The 17,575-nt window shown below is 36.8% G+C and overlaps 1 protein-coding gene across 15 annotated transcripts in view; it reads left to right on the forward strand.

Moving 5' to 3' along the window:
• NEO1 (neogenin 1) overlaps window positions 1-17,575 on the forward strand; it is a 235,864-nt gene that overhangs the window by 116,813 nt on the left and 101,476 nt on the right. For all 15 annotated transcript variants that reach the window (XM_027971564.2, XM_027971570.2, XM_027971572.2 and 12 more), the window contains exons 6-7: window positions 12,643-12,797; window positions 14,485-14,605. In XM_027971564.2, coding sequence (XP_027827365.1) covers window positions 12,643-12,797; window positions 14,485-14,605 — 276 coding nt within the window. The remainder of the gene's footprint in view (window positions 1-12,642; window positions 12,798-14,484; window positions 14,606-17,575) is intronic.

The raw sequence follows: 17,575 nt of genomic DNA on the forward strand, positions 1-17,575 counted from the left end.
TCAAGGTCTTTTCCAAGGAGTCAGCTCTTTGCATCACGTGGCCAAAGTATTAGAGCTTCAGCATCAGCATCAGTCCTTCCAATGAATATTCAGGGTTGATTTCTTTTAGAACTAACTGGTTTGATCTTCTTGCTGTCCAAGGGACTCTCAAGATCTTCTCCAACACCACAGTTCAAAAGCATCAATTCTTCAGCACTCAGCCGCCTTTGTCGTCCAGCTCTCACATCCATACGTGACTACTGGAAAAACCATAGCCTTGACTAGATGGACCTTTGTTGGCAAAGTAATGTCTCTGCTTTTTAACATGCTGCCTAGGTTGCTCATAGCTTTTCTTTTCTTTTTTTTAAATTTTTAGTTTTACTTTATTTTGCTTTACAATACTGTATTGGTTTTGCCATACATTGACATGAATCAGCCACGGGTGTACATGAGTTCCCAATCCTGAACCCCCCTCCCACCTCCCACGCCATATCATCTCTCTGGATCATCCCTGTGCACCAGCCCCAAGCATCCTGTAGCCTGTATCGAACATAGACTGGCGATTCATTTCTTACATGATAGTATACATGTTTCAGTGCCATTCTCCCAAATCATCCCACCCTCTCCGTCTCCCTCAGAGTCCAAAAGTCCATTCTAAACATCTGTGTCTCTTTTGCTGTCTCACATACAGGGTTATTGTTACCATCTTTCTAAATTCCATATATATGTGTTAGTTCTTTCTGGCTTGCTTCACTCTGTATAATAGGCTCCAGTTTAATCCACCTCATTAGAACTGATTCAAATGTATTCCTTTTAATGGCTGAGTAATACTCCATTGTGTATATGTACCACAGCTTTCTTATCCATTCTTCTGCTGATGGACATCTAGGTTGTTTCCATGTCCTGGCTATTATAAACAGTGCTGCGATGAACATTGGGGTATACGTGTCTCTTTCAATTCTGGTTTCCTCGGTGTGTATGCCCAGCAGTGGGATTGCTGGGTCATAAGGCAGTTGTATTTGCAGTTTTTTAAGGAATCTCCACACTGTTCTCCGTAGTAGCTGTACTAGTTTGCATGATCATAGCTTTTCTTCCAAGAAGCAAGTGTCTTTTAATTTCATGGCTGCAGTTACCATCTGCAGTGACTTGGGAGCCCAAGAAAATAAAGTATCTCATTGTTTCCACTGTTTCCCCCATCTGTTTGCTATGAAGTGATGGGACCAGATGCCATGATCTTAAGTTTTATGAATGTTGAGTTTTAAGCCAGCTTTTTTACTCCCCTTTTTTACCTTCATCTGCCATAAGGGTGGTGTCATCTGCATATCTGAGGTTATTGGTATTTCTCCTGACAATCTTGTTTCTAGCTTGTGCTACATCCAGCCCAGCGTTTCTCATGATGTACTCTGCATATAACTTTAATAAGCAAGGTGACGATATACAGCCTTGGTACTCCTTTCCCAATTTGGAACCAATCTGTTTTTCCATGTCCAGTTCTAATTGTTACTTCTTGACCTGCATACAGGTGTCTCAGGAGGCAGGTGAGATGGCCTGGTATTCCCATCTCTTTAAGAATTTTCCACAGTTTGTTGTGATCCATACAGTCAAAGGCTTTAATGTAGTCACAGATGTAGAAGTAGATGTTTTTCTGGAATTCTTTTGCTTTTTTATGATCCATTGGATGTTGGCAATTTGATCTCTGGTTCTAAATCCAGCTTGAACATCTCGAAGTTCTCAGTTCATGTACTGTTGAAGCCTGGCTTGGAGAATTTTGAGCATTAGTTTGCCAGCATGTGAAATGTCTGCATTTGTGAAGTAGTTTAAACATTCTTTGGCATTGCTGTTCTTTGGGACTGGACTGAAAACTCATCTTTTCCAGTCCTGTGATGACTACTGAGTTTCCAAATTTACTGGCATATTGAATGCAGCACTTTCACAGCATCATCTATTAGGATTTGAAATAGGTCCGCTGTAATTCCATCGCCTCCACTAACTTTGTTCGTAGTGATGCTTCCTAAGGCCCACTTGACTTGCACTCCAAGATATTTGACTCTAGGTAAGTGATCACACCATCGTGGTTATCTGGGTCATGAAGATCTTTTTTGTGTAGTTCTTCTCTGTATTCTTGCCACCTCTTTCTAGTATCTTCTGCTTCTATTAGGTCCATACCATTTCAGGAGTGTCTTAATGGTTTGTAGTTAAAATAGCTTACTAGTTAATGGTTCCAATCTTTTACTGCTAAAACCAGCCAGCAGAGAATACCCTCATGTCTATGTAAATATGTGAGTCTGTCTGTTAGATGTATCTCCCAAGGTGAAATGCTGGATTTTAAAGAGTATAACCAGCTTAGATTTTGCTTTATTATACTTTCTCTCTATGCTTTGTGTCAGTTTGTATTAATTCCAAGATATATGAAAATGTCCATTTCTTCTACTCTTATCAACCTAAGAGGTAAAAAATAGTATCTTGACATTTTTATTTGCTTATTTTTATACAAATAAGGTTTAACATCTTTTCATATATTTAGAAATTGTGTATTTCTTTATTGTACACTGTCCTTTCATATCCTTTTCTCATTTTTTCACAAGACTGAGAACTTTTTACTTTATTAGAACTTTTATATATTAAAGAAATTAGACCTTTCTGTGCCCTCTCCCCCATCTTTTAATTTATGATAGTTCTTAATGATGCATATTGAAAAGCAGAGACATTACTTTGCCAACAAAGGTCTGTCTAGTCAAGGCTCTGGTTTTTCCAGTGGTCATGTATGGATGTGAAGAAAGCTGAGTGCCGAAGAATTGATGCTTTTGAACTGTGGTGTTGGAGAAGACTCTTGAGAGTCCTGAGAGTCCCTTGGACTGCAAGGAGATCCAACCAGTCCATTCTGAAGGAGATAAGCCCTGGGATTTCTTTGGAGGGAATGATGCTAAAGCTGAAACTCTAGTACTTTGGCCACCTCATGCGAAGAGTTGACTCATTGGAAAAGACTCTGATGCTGGGAGGGATTGGGGGGCAGGAGGAGAAGGGGACGACAGAGGATGAGACGGCTGGATGGCATCACCGACTTGATGGACGTGAGTTTGAGTAAACTCTGGGAGTTAGTGATGGACAGGGAGGCCTGGCGTGCTGCGATTCATGGGGTCGCGAAGAGTCGGACACGACTGAGCAACTGAACTGAACGATGCACAGTTTTATGTAGCACAGTATGTTTACCTTTTATGGTTTCTTGGTTTATGTCATACTTAGTCCTCCTTCCAAGATTATTTTTAAAAATCTCATGTTTTCTTTCTAGTCTGTTTATGGGTCTGTTTCTTTTTAACCATTAAATCTTAGATATGGGCTTTATTTTGGTATAAGGAATAAGGCTGGAATGCAGCATTATTCTTTTCTGAAGAGCTACATCATTTCTAGGGTTATTTACTGAGGTAGGCATCTTTTCCTCCTGATTTAATGTGTCACTTTTATCATGAGAATTTCATATATGCCTGGGTGTTTATTGGTGGCTCCATGTGTTTGCACTTTCTTTTATGTTCTTTAGTAAAATTTTACAGTTATCTTCTTAAAGGTTTTTTACTTTCCTCATTAGGTGCATACCTATTTAATTGTTTTTGTCATTATTGTGAATTATATTTTTAAATTTATACATATATCTTATTGTATATGAGTGACATAGAAAAGGATGTTAAGCATTTATACTGCTAGGTTAAAATTTTATATTTAGTTCTAATAGCTTTTCAGTTTACTGTTTTGGCTTTAATTTTTCCTTTTTAAATTTTATAAGAAATACAGTACCACTGTTAAAGAGTCAAACCATGTTAACAACATAAATCTTCAATGTCCCATCCTCATTCCCACCCCCTTCCTCAGAAGTAACCTTCATCATCAGTTTAGTGTATATACCTCTAAACTGTCTTTAAAAAGCACTTACAGATGTGTACATCTAGAAATATATAGTTTTTGTTAATGAATAGGACCATTCCATCCATCTGTGTTGCTCTACAAACTGCTTTTTGACATTGCTTTCGACAGTCTTTAGATTATTCCATGTTTGTACATGTCAGACTGCTCAGTGTTTAAATGCTCAAAGCAGTGCTTATTTATTAAACTTTTAACATACAGTTAAAATGTTAGAGATTTTGTAAAAATGCTGATAGTGAATCAGAGGGTTTAGGGTGGAGGACACAAATCCTGTGTTGCTAACAAGCTCCCGGATGATGCCAATGCTGTTGTTGGTCCCACATTTTGAATGGGAAGGCTATAACGTATCCTTCAGCTAGGTGTACCATAGTTTAGTTATTATCCAGTTGATTAAATCATTGAAGTTTCCCCTTGACTACAAATAGTATAACAGTACACACTGGCATTTTTCCATGAAAGGTTACTTGAATGTTCTGGTAGTCATTGCCATGGTGTACTTGTTTGGGGGAACAGATTTCTCCAACCTCACCCCTGTATCTATATTTTTCTTTTTTTAAATTGTACTAACTAGGCCCTCTAGTAGAATGTAAATTAGTCTTACTGATAATGGTTCTTTGATGGGAACATAAAACTTGTATAGCCTGTGGTAATATTTATAAAATTTTAAAATATGAAATCACCTTGACTAGCTATTCCTGCTAAGATTCTGTTCTCCTGAAGATCTTACACATGTGTACAAAGATCTGTATACAGAGATGCATATTATCTGTAGTGACAAATACCACAAAAAAGACAAATACCATATGAATCCACTTATATGAGGTACTTAGAGTAGTCAAATCATAGAGATGGAAATTAAAATGGTGGTTACCAGGGACTTGTGGGAGGCCGCAGAGTAGGGTGTTACTGTTTAATACGTATAGAGTTTTCAGTTTTACAAAATGAAGAGTTCTGGAGATGGAGTGTGGTAATGGTTGCCCCAACTTATGAATGTGCTTAATACCACTGAATTGTGCACTTAAAAATGATTAGGATAGTAAATTTCATATTTTGCTTATTTTACCATTTTTTTTTTTTTAAATTTGAGGGGGAAAGTATGTGGTGACAAGTCTGCTCGTTTCCCAAGTTTCGCAGTTATCCTCCTATGCGATAACCACTGGACCAGTTTTCTGTGTATCCTTCTATGCATCACTGGTAGTTACATCTCTTCCCTTTGAATTCACATCTGTAAAACACTTGGTCGTCTTCTCTTAAAATGTCATACCTTTTTCTTAACAGTTTCTTAAACACATCTTTATTATCCCACTCACAGCATGCAGTGAAATGTCTTTGTAGCTTAGTAGTTGCTCATTTAAATACCTGTTTAATAATTGAGCAAACAAATGAATTTTGTGGTCCTGGAAGGCACAAGAATTGGGGAGTTCTTGTGTATATAGAAAGGTGGTGATGTGGACAGCGTTCTCCTTTAGTGACTTCTCATCCAAGGTTCTCACACGTTAGCACAGTAGAGTAATCTGGGAAAACTTGTTAAGATGATGATTCTGTGACTGTTTGGAATTCTCAAGCATGTGTGGCAAAACCCAACAACCAACATTTTTCTGAGAATCTTGGCATTTCTCTGCACGTAGTCTATGATTCTCTCTTGGAGAAACATTGTCCTGAGTCATTTGTACACTTATACAGTCCTGAAAGGAGAGAGCTTACAGATTGAGTTTAGCTGTTTTGGGAGCATGTCTAATGTATAATACAAAGTGAAAATAATCAACCTTGAGGCCTCCATGCCTTCTCTGCGTAAACATGGCACACAGTTAATGCTCCTCATAATAGAGGGCTATCGTTCAAAGAATGCCTGTTCAGTCTTGTCAGGGAAGAGGAACCTACATTTAATAAAGATTTTTGTGAATTCTTCACACATAAAAAATCATGTTTATAGATGTTCATCCAATTTAAGAGCCTTAAGCACCCTAAGACCCCAAGTTTGAGAAACATTGCACTAGAAATAAATTCTACAAGCACATAAGCCAGCTTATAAACATAAATGTGAGCACTGAAGTTATATGATTATTAAGATTTTATGTTATCATAAACATTTAAAAGCACATTTTAAAACGTATGCAGAAAATTCACAGCAAAGAATAGATTTATTCATTTCTATTGGAGAAGCAGTGGTATAAAACATTAAATCCTTGAGAAACTTGAGAATGCTTGAAAAATTCTTATTCTCAACATGTAATTTTTTGATAGTGCTGACTAATGGAATTTTTACAGTTCAGGTAACCGTTGATGTCAACAACTATTGAACAACAGCATTGAACACCTGTTATGGTTTAGGCCACTGAGGTTTCCGCAGTAAATAAGGCAGTGATGGCCTAGGAATGGGGAAGAAAGGGCAGGGGGTGGGATGCTGTGGATCAAGAAAAGCTTCTTTAAGGGATTGTTTTTAAAAATCTGAAGGATGAGTACCTGTTAGCTAAGTTGAGAAGTAGGGTTAAGGAAATGCAATGCACCTGGCGTGGACCTGCAGGGAGAGGATAGAAATGTAATTTAAAGGCCGTGTGGCAACTCTGTCTTAACGTTGCTTCATAACTGGTTTCACCTGTTTCACCTGGAGATTAAGGGAAACATTTACCTTCCTTGGAACAAGAAGCTTTCTCAAGAAGTATTAAGGGTTCTAATGTATTTTTGTTCCATTAGTTGAGCCAGTACTTATAACATATTTATGATTAGACTGTCAGACAATATCCATGAAGGGATTTCAGGCTGTTAAAAATGCTTGGGCTTTATTTGTTGGGTTTTCTTTAAGGACTTACATGTAATTTTGTGAATTATAGAAAAGAAACTTAAAAACAGCAAGTGTGTGGTTTAACATAAAATGGGCAAAATTGCTTTGTTTCTCTATTTAAAGTACTTTTTTAAGAATTTCAGTACTTAAGTGTTTAAAATCAAACAATAGAAACTCCAACATTTCAGAGCTAATGTAAACGAAAACTGGTACATCTTCTAAATAATCAAGTAACCTTGAAACATTGGTGTTGGCCCTGTATTGTTTTCTGTTCGAATTGAGTGGCAGTTTCTGGCATTATATAACACTGATGTGATTCACTGATGTTTCCAGTAAGGGAATTTTGCAAGTATAATATGTTTTAGTATTAGGTTCTACTTGTGCATTTAGCAATTAAAATTATTCGTGTAATGATGATGGCATTAGAAGGGATAGGGAACTGTCAAAGAGAATTTGAAGGTTAATTATCTCGTTGGTAATGAAATGCATAATCTTCCGTTAGGATGCTTATTTTCTTATGGTAATTGACTCATTTGCTCTCTGGTTATCAATTTAACTTCCCAACCACAAACATCTGCTCTTACATTGTGTTTAATTGGGGTGAATTCTATCTACAGAGGAGTTAAGATCCAGAGAACATTTTAAAGGTATTATTTTATGATTCACGAAAGGGAAAAGTAAATGATGAATGGAACATTGTGTGTGATGATTTTTTCTAATAGTCTTTGAAAGTCTGCTTACTAAAAATGCATACTAAAATTATATTAATTGGATTTTCTTTTGAAGAGAATGTTGCTGTTTTCCAGAATTATGTACTCTGCCTTAAGGGGAGTCTCAGTCCTTTAGACTTAAGGAATATGTCAGTTCCTCAGAAGCGGTACCATAGGGGTTAAAGACTGAAGGCTTCGAAGGTAGAAAAGATCATTTCGTGTGTAATTATTTAATCCAAAGAAGAGGGATGGATACAAATTGTATGTGACTATTTGCGTATAATTTTTTAAGTGGAAGGGTAAATCATTTTCTAAAAATGTTCATGGTTACCTATATAGGTGAAGAGAGGGAAAAGGGTAGAGAAAACAGGGTAGAAGCAAGACCTGTTGGAATATACTTTTTTTTGGTGGGAGGGAGTATGTTTAAAATTGCCAGAAAGGAGAAGCAAAATGAAACGAATGACTCTAAATGTGTGACTACTTGGTAGTATAGCCAGACAGAGAGTTAAAATTCCAAGTGAAAATAACTGTTTCAAATAAATGTAACATAGTAAGTGGACAATAAACACCTAGCAGAATATGCACAAGGACAAAACTCCCAAAATCCTCAACTTTTTTCTCTTGATGGAAATGTTGGTACTGTTATTCTGAGTCTGCTGGGTGTAAGATAAAGCATATAAGGAATTAAGTTGGCATCACTGAGAATAGAAATTTTTTGCATGAGAGAAAGGAAATAGAGATGTAAAATGAATAGGTTCCAGTTAAAACCTATAGTCCCAAACTTAATTGAAGATACTAAAATGAAATCATAATTTTATATTTGAAAAGTACAGACAGATTTCCTGGCTTTATCCGCAAATAGGGCCTAAAATCAGTGACCAGAAGATACTAAAAACCACTCGGGTCATGTCAAAAAGGACTCAGGAAATTCCAGTGGATCTTCTTTTGGTCAGAGATGGGGTAGTATGAAAATGAAAAGAGGGTTAACTTTAGTGGATTGAAACAAACCAAATATATTTTAATTCACAAACCCATAATAATACTTTTAAAAAGCCTTCACTGGTCACATTTGGGATGTGATATTAGAGAACCAGATCATTGTTTTGAAAATTGGTAAGCACAGGAAAAGAATCAAGCATTATCCTGTTCTTTCAGTAGGTGTTATGCTTAAGGGTAACCAAATAATTGATGAGAATCATAGAAAGGAAGATTCAGCATTGTAAAGGTGTTAAGTTGCTGCACATTCAGCCTCTTCTCTTTGTAGATGGAATGATAGAATGAGCAGTACTGTCATGCAACTCCTTTTGTGATTATCAAAGGCTTTTAACATCACGAGAGGCACAGTCACACGTTATGAACCCTCCTGATGGAAGGACAAGGCACTGCCTATGAAGTGGTCTCTTGCAAAGAAGAATGGATTTGGAGCTGAGAGACCATGAATTGGTAACTGGCATAATGTGAAAAGCTCTTACGAATAGATAAGAAAATTGTGAATACTCTAACTGAAAAAATAGCGGAGTACATGTGTAGATAATTCACAGAAGGATAAATACAGGTGACTAACCAATGTTTAGAGGTCAGCCCTAAATATTCACTGAAAGGACTGATGCTGAAGCTGAATTTTGGTCATCTGATGCGAACACTTTTGGTCATCTGATGTGAGAACTTGGCTTAAAACTCAACATTCGAAAAACTAAGATCATGGCATCCAGTCCCGTTACTTCATGGCCAGTAGATGGGGAAACAATGGAAACAGTGAGAGACTTTAGTTTGGGGCTCCAAAACCATTGCAGATAGTGACTGCAGCCATGAAATTAAAAGATGCTTGCTCCTTAGAAGAAAAGCTATGACCAGTCTAGACAGCATGTTAAAAAGCAGAGACATTACTTTGCCAACAAAGGTCTGTCTAGTCAAACTGTGGTTTTTCCAGCAGTCATATATGGATGTGAGAGTTGGACTATAAAGAAAGCTGAGTGCCAAAGAATTGATGCTTTTGAACTGTGGTGTTGGAGAAGATTCTTGAGAGTCCCTTGGACTGCAAGGAGATCAAACCAGTCAACTGTAAAGGAAATCATTCCTGAATATTCATTGGAAGTTCAGATGCTGAAGCTAAAACTCCAATACTTTGGTCACTTGATGTGAAGAACTGACTCCTTGGAAAAGACCCTGATGCTGGGAAAGATTGAAGGCAGGAAGAGAAGGGGACAACAGAAGATGAGATGGTTGGATGGCATCACCGACTCAATGGACATGAGTTTGAGCAAGCTCCAGGAGTTGGTGATGGACAGGTGAGCCTGGCGTGCTGCCGTCCATGGGGTTGTAAAGTGTCGGACATGACTGAGCAACTAAACTGAACGGATGCAAACAGACGACTGCCTGGAAAAGTCCCTGATGCTGGGAATTATTGAGGGCAGAAGGAGAAGAGGGTGTCAGAGGATGAGATGGCTGGACAGCATCACTGATGCAATGAAAATGAACTTGGGCAAACTCCGGGAGGTGGTGAAGGACAGGGAGGCCTGGCGTGCTGCAGTCCATGGGGTCCCAAACAGTCAGACACCACTGGACTACTGATCAACAACAATAACCAATGTTTGAAGAGAGTTAAATTCACTATTAATAGGTTTCCCTGACTTCATCTAGTTGTGCAGACTTTATTTTCTTGATTGTGTTACTATGTTACTTCTTAATATTATATACATTCTTACCTTCCTTGGATTCTACTGCTTACTTGGGATTCTGCCTGCTCTCTATACTCTTACTCTTCATTTACTCAAATTATAAAGCTAGTCTCGACTTCTTCCCAGGACCTGAACCTATCTAGTCAGTGCGGTAGATTAAAAAAATGAAAAAAGAGGAAAGAAGGTCAGAAAGAAAGAAAGAAAACTGTCTCTATTCACAGGCAACATGGCCTATATAGATAATCCCAGAATTATCTATAAAAAGCTGCTGAAACTAATGAATATGTTAGGCATAACCATGGGATAAAAGGTCAATATGCATAAATCAATTTCGTCTCTCAATACTAAGTGAACAATTAGAAACAAACAAAAAAAAAAGTACGTGCCACTTAGAGTAGCATCAAAGTTTTTGAAATACTTAGGGATACACATAACAAAGTGTGAACAAAATTTGTATATCGAAATATATAAAACATTGATGAAAGAAACCAAAGATCTAAATAATGGAGTGAGAAACCATGTTCATAGAAAGGAACACTCAGTGTTATTAAGGTTAAATTGCTGCAAATTCTCCCCAACCACAATCAGAATTCCAGCAGGCTGAGCACATTTTAGCCCAGCTGTTTGTTTGGTTTTTTGTTTTTTTTTTAGTGCTGCTGTTGTCATTATTTGATATAGGGAATTCCTTGTCATTTGGAACTTCAAACAGAAGTTTGTAAGTTCCACTTGTCATGTGTGTTGTAGGAATAGGAAATTACGGCACTATGTAGGAAGCTGGACTAGATCTACTTTTACCCTTTAAATACAAAATCTTACTTGAATCTTGTTCTTTTTAAGCCAATAATTTACAACTTTGGGTTAAGGGGAAAGGGAGATACTGGAATTATCGAGCTTTTCCAGATATATCTAACTCGTCCCCAAAGATTCTGTCTCTACCTCCCACCCTTAAAAACCATTTCATGTAATGAAGAGTGTTACTAATGGAAGTGTGTGTGTTGCAGTGAGTGAGCTATTTAAGGCCTCTAATGTGACATTAGAGAAAAACATCTACTTCTGCTTTATTGACTACACCAAAGCCTTTGACTGTTCGGATCACAACAAACGGTGGAAAATTCTTAAAGAAATGGGAATACCAGACCACCTTACCTGCCTCCTGAGAAATCTATATGCAGGTCAAGAAGCAACAGTTAGAACCAGACATGGAATAGCAGACTGGTTCCAAATTGGGAAATGAGTACGTCAAGGCTGTATATTGTTACCCTGCTTATTTGACTTATATGCAGAGTACATCATGTGAAATGCCAGGCTGGATGAAGCACAAACTGGAATCAAGATTGCTGGGAGAAATATCAATAACCTCAGATACTCAGATGACACCACTCTTATGGCAGAAAGTGAAGAACTAAGGAACCTCTTGATGAAAGTGAAAGAGGAGAGGGAAAAATCTGGGTTGAAACTCAGCATTCAGAAACTAAGATCACGGCATCTGGTCCCATCACTTCATGGCAAATAGATGAGGAAACAATGGAAACAGTGAGAGACTTTATTTTGGGGGCTCTAAAATCACTGCAGATGGTGACTTCAGCCATGAAATTAAAAGATACTTGCTTCTTGGAAGAAAAGTTTTGACCAACCGAGACAGCATATTAAAAAGCAGAGACATTACTTTGCCAACAAAGGTCCATCTAGTCAAAGCTGTGGTTTTTCCAGCAGTCATATATGGATGTGAGAGTTGGACTGTGAAGAAAGCTGAGTGCTGAAGAATTGATGCTTTTGAACTGTGGTGTTGGATAAGACTCTTGAGAATCCCTTGGATAGCAAGATCAAACCAGTCAATCGTAAAGGAAATCATTCCTGGATATTCATTGGAAGGACTGACGCTGAAGCTGAAACTCCAATACTTTGGCCACCTGATGCGAAGAACTGACTCCTTGAAAAAGACCCTAATTCTGGGAAAGATTGAAAGCAGGAGAATAAGGGAACGACAGAGGATGAGATGGTTGGATGGCATCACCGACTCAATGGAAATGAGTTTGAGTAAGCTCCAGGAGCTGGTGATGGACAGGGAGGCCTGGCATACTGCAGTCCATGGGGTTGCAAAGAGTTGGACACAACTGAGCAACTGAACTGAACTGAATGTGACATTTGTATTTCTTTGGAGGGTGGGTTACTCATCAATCTGACTGAAAAGGAAGATAATGTCAGTTTTATCAACTCTTTTTGAATTGTAATCGTGGCTCTTCCAAAATGGTTTAAATCTTAAGGAAATAGACTTTCATATTCATTTTTAAAGACAGCTTAGAACTTTCCAGTTTTTCAGTACAGTCAACTTAGTAAATATTTCTCAATAGAGAAACTCAGAATTATCATTATAATTATTCTGCCAGTTAAGTAGACCAGAATATCAATTTTTAAACATATGTTCCTAACATATGTTTAAAAATATATGTTACGTTTTTCTAAAACATGTGAAAGTCTCAAATAATTAAAAACTTTATAATTCTATGACTTTTAATTGCTTGAAATACAAATAACTGTTTTTACTTTTATTAATATCTTAATTTCCTTTCTATTAAAGCCCAACCTGAATTCCTGAAGCAGCCTACTAACATATATGCTCATGAATCTATGGATATCGTGTTTGAATGTGAAGTCACTGGAAAGCCAACTCCAACTGTGAAGTGGGTCAAGAATGGGGATATGGTTATCCCAAGTGATTACTTTAAGATTGTAGTAAGTATCTTTCAAAGAAACTTAGCTCTGAAACCTTTAAGTTTCTTTAAATGCAGTCACCAAGAGATCTGTTATCCATAATACATGAACTGGTATATTATGATGAATATAGAAAAATTCACTTAGAATATAATCTTTTCATTGGCTGATGAGAAACCTAGCCCAGAAATGTTTTGGTAGCTCACATACGATCCAGAGGAAACCAGTGTTTGAACTTAGCCTGAAATTCACGTTCCCTTTAGTCCTCCAACTCAGACATACTAGCATTTGTAAATACAGCCTGCACCACCGTCTGGGTAATGATTATCCTGTGTGTGTATTCACATGTCCCAGTTGTCTTAATAGCTCTTTAGTCAAGGAGCAGAAATCTGTCCTTGTTATACTGATGCTCAGGCCCTTCAAAATAAGTATACCCAGTGTTGGGCAGTTGTGAAAATAGACTTAAAGATTCTTTTAAAAAGTAAAGCAAAAGTAATTAATTAGCCTTAATCTATTAAGAAGACTCAGCCATTTCTGCTTTTTACTTCATAGATATATAGTAAATGCTGGTGAAGAATCCACTTGCAATGCAGGAGACCTGGGTTCAATCCCTGGGTTGGGAAGATCCCCTGGAGAAGGGACCGGCTACCCACTCCAATATTCTGTCCTAGAGAATTCCATGGACTGTATAGTCCTGGGATCACAAAAAGTTGGACACAACTGAGCGACTTTAACTTCCACTTTAGTAAATATTATCTACTGTTACTATTATCATTATCTAATATCCTTATAATAGCATTATCTAGGTTTTAAATAAGTGATATATCTTAAGATGCATATATGACATTCATAGACATAATCAGAAGTAATTATAGTTGTTAAAGACTTAATGTTTAATTACAAATTTCTCACATAAGTAATTCATTCTTCATAGGAATACAGTTTCTATTTTTAAAATGCCTAATGTTACAAAAAAGTAATTCACAAGTATTTAATCCTAATTAAAAAGCAGTATGTTACGGTTAACTTAGCATTTTACTCTTTATCATTATTTTCATCCTATTATAAAAAATCTTAAACTTATGTTGTATTATATCAATAGCAATAATAATAGTTGACATTCATATGGTACTTGATAGTTTAAGAAAAACCTTTATTTCAGTTCAGTCACTCAGGCGTGTCCGACTCTTTGCAATCCCATGGCCACAGGACTGGAAAAGGTCAGTTTTCGTTCCGATCCCAAAGAAAGGCAATGCCAAAGAATGCTCAAACTACCACACAGTTGCACTCATCTCACATGCTAGTAAAGTAAAACTTTTATACAGGGGGGGTTCTAATACGTTATAATGATAGATATTAGAAATAATTTTAAGAAAGTGCCTTGAATTCACAAATGCAGACTTTCACTATGGTGACAGTGTTGCCTGCCAGATATCCCACCAGGCAAAGGTATAAGTGTGCATACACGGCAGACATGCCTTTCTTTAAGGATTGAATTCTTAATTGTTGATGATAGTGCTTCCTTTTCTAGTCAGTTAAGTCAGTACTTTGTCATTAAAATTGAGTCAGCATGTTCATAGGTAAATAATATACAGTATATGAATCATATAATTGTACTTGTTTTTTTTCTCTCCAGAAAGAGCATATCCTTGAGATCTGAACTAATGTTCATAAGTTGAATCATAAAATTTTATTTCTTTTTCCTCAGAAGGAACATAATCTTCAAGTTTTGGGTCTGGTGAAATCAGATGAAGGGTTCTATCAATGCATTGCTGAAAATGATGTTGGAAATGCACAAGCTGGAGCCCAGCTGATAATTCTTGAACATGGTAAGAGGGGCTGAATTAGTAAGATGAGAGAGACTGTGTGTGAAGAGCTCATACCTATCACAGGACCTATCACTCCAGGATACATAGTGATTAATAAACTATTTATAAAGGCTAATATATGACATAACTAAGAGAGAAAAAATAGCCGTCTAAATTATTTTTTTAAGTGAGAAACACAGTTTTGGATAATGTTGCAAAGAAATTGGTATTAAGAAAAGAAAAACTGAACATTTATAGTCTTACACAATAAATGGATACTCTTCAGATTTAATCTTATTTAATCTTACAAATATATTTCTAATCTATTAAAATAGAAAAACTTTAATGTTTATTTTGCAGTGAATTTTTTTTTAATTTTTCCAAAGTAAAAATTTACTTGCCTTTTCTGATTTTCACACACCCAAAAAATACTTACTAAAAATTCAGACAACATTGAGAAAGGGGAGAAAAAACTCATTTTGTATCAGTCAGGGTCAGTTCTACAGAAACCGCAAAGTAATTTCACTTAAAACCAAATTAAAAAATTGAATATTGTTTAGTAAAAATCTGTTAACTATAACAGGGGATTGAAGTACCAAGGAATTGGCTAGTAAGAAGTAAAAAGAATTCTAATGAATATAAAAGAATGGCAGGCATAGGAGCAGCCACAACCCATAGGTCTGAGAATGTTCAGGAAGAGGCCTCTCTCCAGGCTGATCCAGACCGTGTTGGAGAGGATGTGGCCATGGTTTAGTGGGTGATGGAGAAATAGCCATGCTCCCGTCCCACAGAAGCTTGCTAGAAGCCTGCTGTCTAGTGTGCTGAGGAAAAGTTGTTCACAAGGAGATGTCTCAGTGAAGGCATTCTGCTTTTAAAAAAAAAGAATACACCAGCAGAGTTGGGGTACTGAAGGAAGCTACTCACCAGCACTTGGTACTGATAAGGTTTTAACACATGTCAGCTGGCAAAAGGAGAAATAATGTAAAGGGCTCAGCTTCATTTTTGCAGAGCAGGCAATAAAGTATGAATGTGGAGCTTAAATAGTAAATTGATTACAGGCACATGCTTTAATCCCTGCCATCTAGGAGTACTGGGTATAAGCATGCATATATGTGTATATGGTTTTATAACCTGTTTTCTTGCAACAGCATGCTTTGGACATGTTTCCATATCATTGAATATAGATCTACATAAACATTTTTCATTGTTGAATAGTATATATGTATTTTGTTTTATATAAATGATTCCCTATTGGTTAATATTTAAATTGTTTCCTATTTTTTACTATGATGAACAAGGCTATGCTAAACTTCCTTATATGATTATTTTCTCATACTAAATTATTAGAAGTTGAATTGTTGGATGACACTTTTATGTGAAATTGATAAGGGTAACTGTTGGGTATACGATTTGTTTTAGCAGGAAAAGTATTTTTCATTTTGTGCGTTTCTCAAGGATGCATAAGGAAGAGCTGCTTTAGGCATCTGATTTGATATCTGAGTCAAATTTAAGTCCAGGTTCCATTGTGGTCAGGAAAGCTTGTTGGCAAAGATGGCATCTACTCTGGCTTTTCACTCAAATAGCATATAGGATTTTTATATACTGTTTTGAGATGGGGACAACAGAGGATGAGATGGTTGGATGGCATCACCAACTCAATAGACATGAGTTTGAGCAAGCTCCAGGAGTTGGTGATGAACAGGGAAGCCTGGCGTGCTGCAGCCCCTGGAGTCGCAAAGAGTCAGACATGATTGAGCAGCTGAACTGCACTGACCTCTGTTTTATCCTTTTTGAAACAAGCTTTCAAAAACAGACATTTTGTGAGCTACTGAAAATTTTTAGTGACCTTGTCAGGTATACATTAAGGATGCATGGATTCCAAGAAGGAGAGTAAATGTCTTGTTATTATTTTTGGTATTTTAATTTGTGAGATAAATATTCCTGTGGAAAACAAAAAGAGATTATAACAGTTTATAAAATCTTATTTCTGCCTTTCTGAAGTTTTTGATATTGTAAGGGATGTGAGAGATGTGCATGACTTGAATACCCAGTCCATAATAATTCCAATAAGGAAGCATACAGTTTAGGAGAGAGGAATTCTGTGTGAACAGGGAGGTTTTTCATGTAACATGTTCCCTTTGTAATAGACTTCAGATGATAGGACCAGATGTTAAAAAGAGGACCTGGCTCAGTATGGAAACAGAATAATTAGAGTATCTGTTCCTATAAAAAGGTGGCGTGTTGAGGCAGAACAGGATCAGATTAATTATGGCGTTAGTTATAAACAATCAAAGCAATTCTGTAGTAAGGGAATCTAATGATAAAGTCAGATTTAATTAGAAGACAGTGGCCGAAGAAATATTGTTATAAGGCCATGAGGAAATAAGAAGTACTTGTACTAGAGAAATAGAATCCTAATAAAGAGATGGTAGTATCTAATTCAGACTTTATCAACTGACCGGATGTAAAACATTATTATAGAGGAATCAAATATACTTCTAAGGTTTTATTTGGGCGACTGAAAAAATGATCATGCCTTTACAAAAATAGAAGAAGAAATGTAATCAAAGTGGAAGGGAACTTCTACTCAAGCTGTAAAGAATGTACTTGGAACGTACCACCCTCACCTATGATCAAAAGCTGGATCATCTACAAAACCATAATTTCTGTGAGCCCATCAGAGAGCTGAACTTGCGAAAAAACCAAGTAACCTAAATTGCAAAGAATTAGACAACCCTCCTGTCCCAAAGAATGGGTCATAAATTGTTTCACCTTTGGTAGAACATGAGAGAAAGAGATGGCTGGCATAGAAATGCATAAGAAGAAATTAACTAACATTTTAACAGAATTTTGAAGACTAAGTATGGCCTAGTTTGGAATCACTGGGGGCCTCAGATAAAAGGCAAGTGTTCACACTTGCCTACAAATATATTTCCCTGGGGCTTCAGAGGATGTTCAGTGTTAAGACTGGGGACAAGGTAGAGAACTCGA

Source organism: Ovis aries, chromosome 7 (genome assembly GCF_016772045.2).
Source record: "Ovis aries strain OAR_USU_Benz2616 breed Rambouillet chromosome 7, ARS-UI_Ramb_v3.0, whole genome shotgun sequence".
NCBI classification, from domain to species: domain Eukaryota; kingdom Metazoa; phylum Chordata; class Mammalia; order Artiodactyla; family Bovidae; genus Ovis; species Ovis aries.